Source organism: Cotesia typhae, unplaced genomic scaffold (genome assembly GCF_013202065.1).
Source record: "Cotesia typhae breed Kobodo isofemale line unplaced genomic scaffold, CoteBio_Ctyphae contig_17, whole genome shotgun sequence".
Taxonomy (NCBI): domain Eukaryota; kingdom Metazoa; phylum Arthropoda; class Insecta; order Hymenoptera; family Braconidae; genus Cotesia; species Cotesia typhae.
The window spans coordinates 1,005,208-1,017,441 of NW_027423724.1; the positions used below are offsets into that span (position 1 = coordinate 1,005,208).

At 30.9% G+C, this 12,234-nt stretch overlaps 2 protein-coding genes across 2 annotated transcripts in view; both read left to right on the forward strand.

Annotated features, from left to right (window-relative positions):
* The window catches only part of Ninac (STKc_myosinIII_N_like and MYSc_Myo21 domain-containing protein ninaC), a 1,002,000-nt gene that overhangs the window by 625,212 nt on the left and 364,554 nt on the right, over positions 1-12,234 (forward strand). The window lies entirely within an intron of this gene.
* LOC141537817 (uncharacterized) lies at positions 9,631-10,598 on the forward strand. The gene is made up of 2 exons (XM_074258996.1): positions 9,631-9,814; positions 9,991-10,598. Exons 1-2 carry the CDS (start codon positions 9,631-9,633, stop codon positions 10,596-10,598), a joined length of 792 nt encoding a protein of 263 aa, XP_074115097.1.

Genomic DNA, 12,234 nt, shown 5'->3' on the forward strand with positions numbered 1-12,234 from the left:
GCTAAGGCGCACCTATTCAGGTTGCCCTGTAGTATGCGTGTTATTTTTTACCTCTCGTGGCTTCTGCTAGTGCTGTGCGGAATGCCTTGCAAGCTCCGGTACCAGGAATATGGCATAGATCGTCTTTGGCATCTTTGGCCGGAGTGCAAAGAAAGCAGCTTGACTTCTCTGTAACAATTTTATCTGTTCAGATTAGCCCCTAATCAATTTTATAAATAAACTAACTAAATTAACAAACAACAATAATTATCAGGGCGCCACCAGGATTTTTTATCACGGTTCCTGGAACCGGTCCAGAGCTGAGAATTCCTTATCTTAGGGTACAGAGAGTGGAGAAAGGTGCTGTTGAATAACAATGATTTAATTAACAATATATCGATATTTATTAACAATAAAAATTACCAAAAGAAACGTTTATCAAGAATAAACTAAAAGTCACTCACCCACTCACACTATAATTTATTAAAGCTTATAAACTACAGCCTAACTATCGGCTAATCAGGACAACTTAAAACTATAGCCTAACTGTCGGCTAACCAGGACCAACGAGTCTCTCTGCGCAAAGACTGCAGTGCGACAGAGACCGTCTAGCCTAACTATCGGCTAACCAGAACTAAACCACTTTTGTATAAGCCTAACTATCGGCTAAACAGGACCAGCGAATTACTCTGCACAAAGACAACAGTGTGACAGAGATCGTCTAGCCTAACTATCGGCTAACCGGAACTGACTTAACACTATTAACACTCTCTATCACGCATGACCCACACTAGTCTTCACACACATAACCCAGACTTCTATGATTTTATTTTATAAATTTTATTTTAAAAAATCGATTGTAATCAGACTTAATTAAAATTTTAAATTAATTATGCAATCATTAGTATTATTTAAACAATAAATTTACGAACTAACATTCAATTTCAAATTCCAATTGTAAATTTTGATTCTATATTAAAATATTGAATAGATTACAATTATTAGATTAGATAAAAATTCCTGACTACTTTATTACCACGGTCTTAACATGACGACAATAATTTATAAAACCAAATGGTCTTAATGTCTCAAATTAATAAATTAAAATTATATAGACAGAGGTCTCAATATTCTGTCGAAACATAAATTATTCAATTCGAGAATTATTTTTGATGATTATCTTAATCTAAATAATTTTTAATAACCAAGTTAAAAATTGTTAACATAAAATTAATGATGAAACTTAATTAATTGTAACCGAATTTTCCTATGAAATTTTCAACACGAAATAACTAATTTCTTGGACTTAGGGGAATATTCACGTTGTTAACTTTTTAATTTTCAACGAAATTTAATTTATTTAATTCACGGACTTAAACCTAAAATAAATTACTTAATAGTTAATAAATGAAATAATTGACAATATAAAAAGAATTCAATAATTCATTCTCAATATAATTTTCCAAATTTTAAAAATCGACAAAAGTCGAAACATTCAATTTCGTTAGCTAGAACATTAGCTAGCTTAGTTGTCTTTGACCTTGGGTGTTTGGAATTTACTGCGACACAAAATGTACTGACGCTTGACCAAAATTCCGCTAGTAAAAAGTTTGTCGATTATTTTTCAAGCAACGAAATCAATCAATTTTTCTTAAGTTAACTTGTTATAAAACTATAACAATTTGTTAACGAATTTAACGAATTTAACCGGATGTTAATTAATTAATTGATAAATTTTTAGTTGTTAAATTTTTCCCGCAAGGTCGATTGAGTGATTCTCGGGTATAAGTCCCCAAGAAAATCACTCAATCCAAACTAACAAATGTTTTAATTCTGATTAATGGAATAGTCGTCGATTAAATAATCCGATTGATAATTAATTAGGACAAGCAACTGGGTATTGGGTAAACCGCGGTCCACTTCTTTCCCACAGAGTAATAATTGATACCTTAACAAATAAAATGATGATCTAACTCTCTTATTGAGGATGAAGTCCTAATTGGCTTCATTTGTCTCGTCACTTCTTCGGAGATTGGTCCTTCTCGATTTCCGTGGCACTATGTCTGGCAGTCACACTACTTCTCCCTTTTCCACTGCACGGCTCACCTATTTTAACTCAAAACTGCCCCCTCCTATTCTCCCTTTAGGCTCGAAGATCGAGACGCGCCAGTGCTATGTCGGATATTATCGATATCCGGTGACTTATCGATTTAGGGTTATTTTACCCTGTTACATCTCAGTGCAGTTTATGGCCCTGTGACTTTTTCCGCCATATTTGTAGCAGCACCTGGTTCTGTCTGGTCCCGCACACTGCTGTGTGAACCCGAGACACTTAAAGCAGCGGGTTAGTTTTGCAACTTGGCGTATGCGGCAGTTAACCCAGCCAATCTTTATACGGGTCTTGTTGAGGGCTTTAGTCGCATTGGCTTCGTTGATCTCGCAGAAGGCTGCCCGATTACCTCGTGGTGTGGGTTTTGTCAAATTCACCCTTTGGTCTCTAGGCTGTCAATGAATTCACGTTTGAGTGCTTCGCGGACTTCGCTCTCGGTAGAGATTTCATCCAAGTCGAAGATCTCAATCGTTGTTGTTGGTGTTAGCGTTTTGACCGTGCCGATGTTTGCATTGGCTGACCTTACTGCATCGGTGAAAGCCTTGCTGTCCTCGGTCTTTCGAGCCATTTCAAGGAGAACGCCTTCGTGCCTCGTCCTGTTAATAGACCTTATGTCTAGTCCAGTCTCTGTCGGGTTAACCTTGGCCTTGATTTCCTTGAGAAAATCGGCGTACGTTCGCCCTTCAGCTGTTCGGACAAGCACAGCCTTTGTTCTTGTCTTTTTCCTTCTCAGTTTTTTTGAGCCACCCTTACTTGGCTTGCAGGACTTGTTTTGCAGGACGTCTCGCAGGACATCTCGCTGAACCTCTCGCTAACCGTCTCGCCAGACATCTCGCTGGCCGTCTCGCAAATATGCTATGACGTACATCAAGCGCTTAGCAAATCCCTGAGCGAGACCGTGCAAGCAAAATCAGAGATTTTTCAATAATTATTTTATGTATTGTCTATCTCTATATTTTTGTCTGTTTGAAATTGCTATTATTTCAGTAAGACAATTTTACTAGTTTAAAATTTTTTTTTATTCTTGGTTGAAATTTATATATTAAAAAATACGTAATTTATCTTGTCAATTCTCCGAGAGTTATATTTTTAATAATTGCATCATCTTAAGTCAATAATGTTTTCTGTGAAAAGGAAAAGATAAAAAAAATATACAAATACGTTCTAGGTTGTAATTGCATGTTTTGTTTTTTTTTTCTGTGAGAAATCGAACTTTACAAATTAAATAAATATCATTTAACACCAAATCTGCTGTGGCAGTGTTACTTAACTTAGTTATTATTCTATTTTATTTTTTTTTAATGTCTAAAGCTTCTCTGTGATTGGTCAATTTACATTTTGAATAACTCAAAAACTATTGAGAATATCGAAAAGCGACTAAGAAACTTTATTCTTAGAATCGACTCCTCTATCTACAGTTTCCCGCTGTGAAGGTCATTCTGAATAACTCTGTATTGTTAATAATAGAAAGAAAACTAACGATTTTTTAATTTTTCCAACGGGAATCTATTCTAAGACTTATGAAACGAAAGAATTCTCAGATCAATAGTTAAACAATTGTCGCACTCGCAATATTAATGTTCGTGCTACAAGAAATTGTTAATTGACTGGAGGATAACTTATTGAAAAATCACGATAAGAATTTTTGGACACCGGCACACAAAAAAAAGTGGAATGTATTTTGGACCGGACCTACCTACCGACATATTTTTCAACCCGCTAGACAACAAAATATCTTTCACTAGTCCCTTGGCTGAAGAGAAAAAAGCCCGTATAGATTTTAGGCAAGGTAGATTCCCTCAACTGATTCCGAATTATTTTGAGCTGGGAAACATGAAAAGTGGAATTTGTTGTAAAGTGGTGCTAACAATTGTCTATAAAAAAATCATTGTTGAAACGCCACAGTTTCCTAACCACTGGTTTGTTTGGGAAATCTATTTAAAAGAAAATGTTCACCTTCCAAATATTTCCAAGTCACCGAACTAGAGGCTAAAAATCAATTTCTTAATTCCTTTGGGCCTTATAAGGTCACCCCAACGGTTTTTCCTGCTTTAGAAATTTCTAAGTTTAGATTATGAGGTTGAAAATTAATTTTTCAGTCTCGTAAGGTCTTTTATGGTTACCCGGACGGTTTTCCATCCTTTTAAAACTTCCAAGTCTTCGGTCTAAAGGTTGAAAATCGATTTTTTCATGATCTGAAGCCCTCGAAGATTAGCCCGATGGTTTTTACCTGCTTCAGAAATTTTCGAGTTATCGTTTTCAAGCTAAAAATAAATTTTTCAATTCCTCAAGGTCCTCTACTATTACCCAGACGGTTTTTTACCCTACCAAACATTCCAAGTATCGCAGCGTTAGCATTCGTCACATAATTATCGTATACATCACATAATTTAACACTTCGTACGATGAAACGTAGAGGTGTCGTTATGTGACGAAATTGTACGATAATCCAACGTATGCAACATAATTTTGCGATAATTTTTTTTTTGTTCAAATGTTCCCACTAAAATTGAAATTTCACTATGCTGCCCTCTCGTATTAACTTTCTGAGTTTCTAATCATCTACTTTCACTTGATAATAATATAAGATCAATGGATTTTGTGTATACTTTATACAAAGTACAGTTCCAATCTGACTAAAAATTTTAATATTTTAGATATTCTTTAATGCTTATTTCATGGTTATTGTCACTATTGTTAGAAAATTGAAGATTTTATTTATTATTAATAATTAATATTAGTGACGATTAAAAAAAATTATTATTGTTCTATATACGTGCAATATATATTCCTAAGGTTTTTTAAATAATAAACAAATATACGGTAAATCCAGCTTGTGATTTACAATTACAGATAATTTGAAAAAAGAACACAATAATAAAATTGAAAATTTTTTGGAACCATCGATTGATAAAAGTTCTGGTCGAGTATTATTAAGTACAAGTGGAAAATATTTATTTATTTTTAGACCAGGTAACTATAGTATTATGACTTTTAGATGTTTGTTGAATAAATTTATAGGTTAAATATAAGTAATCTATTACATGTAGTTATTTGCTATTGATATAGACGAAAATTGATGTCTGTCGATAAAAATTATTTCTTTTTTAATTGAAATTTTTTTTTCATCTAGAAGGTAGAATCATTCCAATAACACCGGAAAAAATTGGAAAGTCAAAAGATTATAATTCGTCTTTGTCATCGGACACATCAAGTGACGAGTAAAATATTGATAACGAACGTTCAATTAATGAAAACAATAATGAATTGTAACTTTGCGTAGCTTCATCATGGGTGATAGTGAAGACAACGACACTCCACCGAAATCTAAAAAACAAAAATTATATACTCGACGAAAACAAAAATTTAATAAGGAATAGATGAAAAATACTAATTTTAGCTCTTAGTTATCTCCAGAATTAACTAATCTACATAAAGCCAAATGTACCATTTGCAATGTTACTTTTACGGCAGAATTAACTGTTGTAAAAAACCATCCATAGAGTAAAAGCCACAGCACTGCTATAAATTCAATAGCAAATCAAAAAACTATTAATTTATATTCTCAATCGACTTCAACTGTTCAGAATGATCATGTTTCAAGAACAGAAATAAAAATAAGTAGTTTTTTAGCAGAGCACAACATTCCTTTTCGAGTAATGGGCCATCTAACACCTTTATTAAAGGATTATTTTCTCGATTGCAAGACTATTCAAGACATGCATTTAAAGTCATCTCAATGTGCTGCTGTTGTTGTTAATATGATTGGAGCGCGCGAAAAAGAAAATTTAGCTGCTAAATTAAAAACATCTCTATTTAGCATACTTATTGGTGAATCAACGGATATTTCCCGGACACAAAACTTATGTATTGTAGTAAGATTCTATGATTTCGAAAAGGAAAAAATTGTGAGCCGTTTCGGGGAACTGTATCAAATATTCAACGATGAAGATAATGTTAATGAAGCTTCAGCTGAACACATCTTCAATTGTATAGTGAAGTCATTTAATGAGTATTCAATTCAATTCACAGATGTAATCGGCTTTGGATCAGATGGTTGTAACACTATGATGGGGAGCAATAATTCAGTTCGGACTCGGTTTGAAAATGAATGCCCTGAAATTTACATCACAAAATGCATTTGCCATCCTCTACACCTTCGTGCAAGTAGTGCATGTGATGTTTCACCACCTGATTGTAAACAGCTATCTCATAGTGTTTAAAATCATTATTCCTCAAGTTCTAAACGACAATTTGCTTTCAAGGGCATTCAATCTCTGCTAGAATTAAAAAATCATAAGATGTTTCGTCTCGCTCAAATTTAATGGTTGTCGATAACAGCAATTATTTCAAGATTATTGGAGCAGTGGGATGCTTTAATTTTGTACTTCAACCAATTAATCTTCGATCTAGAATTAAAAAAAAAAATAATACAAAAAACGAAACTGAATCTGATGTATTAAAAATATTAAAGCTTTTATTAGACTCAATAATCAAATTATATTATCATTTTCTTGATTGGGCTTTACCCAAATTCACGGGATTGAATAAATAATTTCAATCAGAAAAACCTCTGATTACTCTAATTTACAAAAATATAACCTCTGCTTATATGGATTTATTAAAAACTTTTTTGAATGCTGATTACGTAAATAAGACTTCTCTAAACAAGATAGATATTTTTGATGAAGCTCAATATCTAAAAATTTAAAATATTTATGTCGGTATAAATGTAATGAGTTATTTTGTTAAGCCTGAGTTTAGTAAAGCACCATTAATGGATGAAAAAATAGAATTCTTAACTAACTGTCGACGTTCCATTATTGTAGGATGCAATGAAATCAAAAAAAGATTTGACTTCGATGATACATTGCTAAAAAACCTATCTGTGATAAATCCGGAAGAAACAATTTCGCAGCACTCTCTCGTTACAATACCTTCTTTACTACAATTAATGTCATCATTACCTCAATTAGTAAAGCCAAATGAATACCAAGCTATTGACAACGAATGGCAACAACTCCGCAGTTTCAAGCTACCTGACAATATTGATATAAATGATTCTGTTAACGTTTTTTGGCATAAAATTTTGACGTATGATGATAAAGATAATATTTGGAAGTTCAAAAACTTAGCAAAATTCGTGCTAAATATAATCTCTCTACCTCATTCTAACGCTGATTGTGAGAGGGTTTTCAGCACAATGAATTTAATAAAAACTAAAGTTAGAAATAAGCTCGTGACTACAACTACTAATGGACTATGATTAGCTACGCAAAGAGTTAACTCTAGTTGTGTTAGATATAAACTTAGTAAAGAAGAGTACTCTAAGCCCAAAAACTTCAGAACAAAAAAATACAGAACAATCTAATCTGAATTTTGAAGATATTATTTTGCCTGAATCATTTTAATTGATGTTTATAATTTATTATCAGATTTTTATCTTTAAAACATTATGTTAAATATTGGCAACGGTCATCTAAAATTTACCAAAAATTAGATATAATTAAAAAAACACCCTACTTAAAAAATTTATTCCAGATTTTGTAACTACACGGAAAGAACAAGATGACACTGGATATCATCCCAGATTATACTGAGTAAAAAAAAATTCCGGATAGTAGCTAATATAATCCAGATATCACGCAGTATAATTTGGATTTTTCTAGCTACTATCTGAAATTTTTTTCACCACAGATATCACTGAATATAATCTGAGATAATATTCAGTGTCATCTTGTTCTTTCCGTGTACATTTTTAAACATTTAAAAATGTTTTAACTATAGTTATTACAATGTTTTCATTTACAAACAAGTTGTGAGAATAATTTTCAATATTTAAAGATATAACTATAATCACTAAAATAATGTCGTTTACAAACAAGTTGTGATAGTATTCTTAAACATTTAAAAATATTATAATTATAGTTAAAAAGATATTTCCATTCATAAACAAGATGTGATAATATTTTTAAGTATTTAAAGATATTATAATTATAATTAATAAGATATTGTCAATCACAAGCAAATTTTGATAATAAATTTAAAATTTCAAAAATGTTTTAGCTGTAATTGATAATCAATTTTAATTTAATGTATCATTTTCGGTATTTGTGATTTAAAGTTTAAACAGTGCTTATAATTTAATTATTAACAAGGTATTTTGATAGATAAACTATTTGTGATCATAAGTTTAAGACTATTGATATATATATATATATATATATATATATATATATATATATATATATATATATATATATATATATTAGGGTGATTCAAAAAAAAAGAATATTTTTTTTTTCGTTTGGTACTCTGAAAAATAGGTTCCTAGACACCTCTAAGAAAGCCTCTCCAAGCATGAGTTCTTAATTGTAACGGGAAGGTCCTCCTTCTTACAGTTTTCTATTTTTTCTTATTATCAGATAGAAAAATTTATATCTCGATTCCAACTACTTGAAAAAATATCTTGTTCCTTATATTTTGTAGGAAATTGAATGCTCTACAAAAAGGTCTCTTACGATTTTTTCGTAAACCCAACCGTTTAAAAGATATTAACGGTTAAAGTTTGATTATTTTTGGGAAAATTTTTTATTTCTTATGAATTTTATAACTCAATGAAAAAAATCATTATGAATGATGAAACTCATAGTTTTGTAGGAAATTTACTGCTCTATAAAAATGGTCTCTTATGATTTTTCGATCAAGTTGAGCGTTTACGAGATATTCATCGTCAAACATCAATGCATATCAATTTTTCTAGTTTTTGATCAATAATTCGAAAAATTTCAATTTATTCTGTGAGTTTCAAGGAAATTTAGACAAATTTGAGTTTTTATTATAAAAGCAACTCCTATAGATGTTTTCTGTTCAAAAATTCATTTGAAAGTTTTTATTCTAATAATATTTTTTTTAAATTTTATCTTTAATAATTTAAAATCTTAATCGCGTTGTCATTTATTATTATGAAATTTGTTCAGTGCGTATTTTTAATTAGTTTTTCACAAAATATACATAAAATTTTCGTTCGAGGGGATTTTTGTTTTGAATTCCATTTCTTCTTCTGTTTGTCTTCTGAAACTAACGCCATCTATGTTTTTTACTCTCAACTATCTTCAGTATCTACCCATTTAATACCGTATTTTCAGTGTTCCTAAAACTGATCATCTTGAATACGTAATAAAATAATTCATTTTAAATAAGTCTTATAATCATCACATAAATTTATTTATCATCAATTAACCTACAATGAATAAAGAAATACGTTTTATCGGAATACCTCTACAAAGAATTTCGGAACGTAAGTTACCAAAAGTGAAAGAGGTTATGCGTGTGTTTTTCTACCAACTTAAAATTTTAAAGTATTCAATCGAACAAAGTGCTAAAAATTCAGTTGACCAAGTTATTGAACTGTGGAGAACAAATCAGATTCCAACTAGTGGAGCTCCTAATGCAGTCAAAAAATTTCTTCGCTATCACAGTCAATGGTTAAAATTACAAAAAATTTCGATAAAAAGAATTCAGCGCAAAACCAAAAGGAAATGAAATTTCAGACTGATCTTGAACAATTATTCGACATTGTGAGCGAAAAATCCTTAAAAGTGCTTGATGATAATATTAGAAAGTTGTATTTGGATCAAAAATTCGGTACCCATAAAGAGATTCTTTCTAATAATGTACCTGTATCAAAATTAACCACAACTATGATGGGAATAGATGAGAGTAGTAAGTATCTGAGATATTTAATTATTATAAAGTCAGGTAGTAGTGTAACTTTTCATAGATGACTAGATGACATTTGACTAGACAATTTTTGGAGTCCTTTCTTAATTATTTGTCATCAAAATGAATAAATTCTATACATTTTCTTCGTTTAATTTATAAAACAGATCTTATTCCAGACTTAGATCAACCGTCTACCAGTCATGCGATTGTTCCAAGTGAAAAATCAGAGTCGTTCTCTACGTATACATTAAGTGGAGTTACAAATTTTGGATCTGATTCAGAGTATGAACCTCCAATTCCGACAAAACGAGCAAAACTTGATGTCTTAACTCCTGAAGTCATTTTTGGACTCGACCGAGCTAATGTCAGCAGTAGAAATGCGATGTTTATTATTGCTCCGGTTTTACTAGCAGTAGCTATTAAAATTGAAGATACAACGCTCAGTTATAGTTCAATTCAACGAGCTCGTATGCTTCAAAGAGAAGACATTGCTAAAGGACTTAATGACAACTTTAAGACACACGATAAATACGTTGTGCATTGGGACGGAAAAATGCTGAATGACCTTGTTGGATCAAAATCTGTGGAACGGCTACCAGTTATTTTAACTGCATTTGGTACCGAACAATTACTTGGGGTTCCAAAAATGAATTCTGGGACGGCAGACAATCAAACATCAGCCATTTTATCGACATTGAGTGAATGGGGTATTACTAATTATGTTAAGGCGATGTGTTTTGACACGACGGCAGTTAATACAGGTAACTTATCAATGATAATTTAATCTAAAAATATTTAATTATTAACGTTCTAGTTTAATTTTTATTGCATACTGAATTTCACTTTTGAAATTATTGAGAATTATTTACTCATTTGGATTTTAAATATAATCTACAATTTGTTGAAAAATTAAATTTAACGATAGTTATCTATTTTCTTTATACATGAATTCATAACGGTACATGTAAGGCAATTGAAAAGACTTTGGGAAGAGAGTTAATCTGGTTACCATATCGTCACCACATTTTTGAGATCATATTGAGAAGTGCATTTGAAGTATATTGGCCTGTGTCATCTGGGCCAAACGTACCAATGTTCGGAAGATTTAAAAAATCATGGGATGAAATAAATAAAACTAATTATAAATCTGGAATTGAAGATACTGTTGTTGCTGATATCATTTTGGATAAAAAAAATGAAATATCTAATTTAATTGCACAATCCTTACAGGTATGATTTAACTGCGATTTTAAGAAAAAAAATTTTCTTGTTTCTGACAAATTTTTAATTGTTTTTGATAGTTACTACAACCCCGAGATGACTATAAAGAATTGTTGGAATTGTCGTTGATTTTCCTTGGAGAAATGCCTCAAGAAGAAATTTTTTTCAAACGTCCTGGTGCAATTCATCATGCTAGGTGGATGGCGAAGGCAATTTACAGTTTAAAAATGTTTCTATTCAGAAATGAATTTAAACTTTCTAATAAAGAATTGGACGGTCTTCGGCAAATTTGTATATTTATAGTTACACTGTATTTAAAAGCTTGGTTTTCATCAACTTCTGCAACAACTGCTGCTAATCATGACTTGCAGTTTTTGAAAAATTTATTCGAGTACAAAAATATCAATTCATTGATTTCTTCAGCAACTTGTGAAAAAATGATTTTGCATTTATGGTATTTAAGTGATGAACTTGCCATTTTATCATTATTTGACGATACCGTTTCATTGGAAGTAAAAAAATATTGTTGGAGCTGTTAATACTCGTAACGGTACAGATTCTAAAGCTAAAAATTTATAATTGATAAAAACGATTTGAATTCATTAACGCAAAAAGTCTGAGTGACTTTGTTTCTAAAAAGTCTTTAAATCTCTTTAAAATCTTTGATTTACCATATGACTTCCTTGATAAAGATATTGAATCGTGGCCTACTAATGACAGTTACATTGAAAATAAAGAATACTTTAACCAATTGAAAGTTGTTAATGATTCAGCAGAACGAGCTGTTGCATTAGTTAGTGAGTATAATCAATGCTTGACAAAAATGAAGAGCAATTCCAATACTTATTGCAAATTATCAAAGAACATCGAAAAAACTACCCAAACTGCAATAGAGGAAATTATTTACAGTAAAAGTGTACCGTTATGTTGAAAATATTGAAAATTATATGGCAGTTGATAATTAAATAAATAAATTCTTCGATAAAAAAGTGAAACACATGTGAAACACACTAAATTGAATTATATATTTAAAAAAATGCACTAATTTTTTGTTTTAATGTAATCAAACATGTCCAAGACTAAAAAAACTAATTAAAAAAATAGTTCATAACATATTTCTATTCATAGAAACTCAAATTTGTCTAAATTTCCTTGAAACTCACAGAATAAATTGAAATTTTTCGAATTATTGATCAAAA

Bases quoted from the DNA above. Each gene is read 5' to 3' on its own strand.
- LOC141537817 (XM_074258996.1), top strand. From the start codon at position 9,631: ATGAAATTTCAGACTGATCTTGAACAATTATTCGACATTGTGAGCGAA. The intron at 9,815-9,990 runs GTAAGTATCTGA...ATCTTATTCCAG, and splicing joins GATGGGAATAGATGAGAGTA to ACTTAGATCAACCGTCTACC.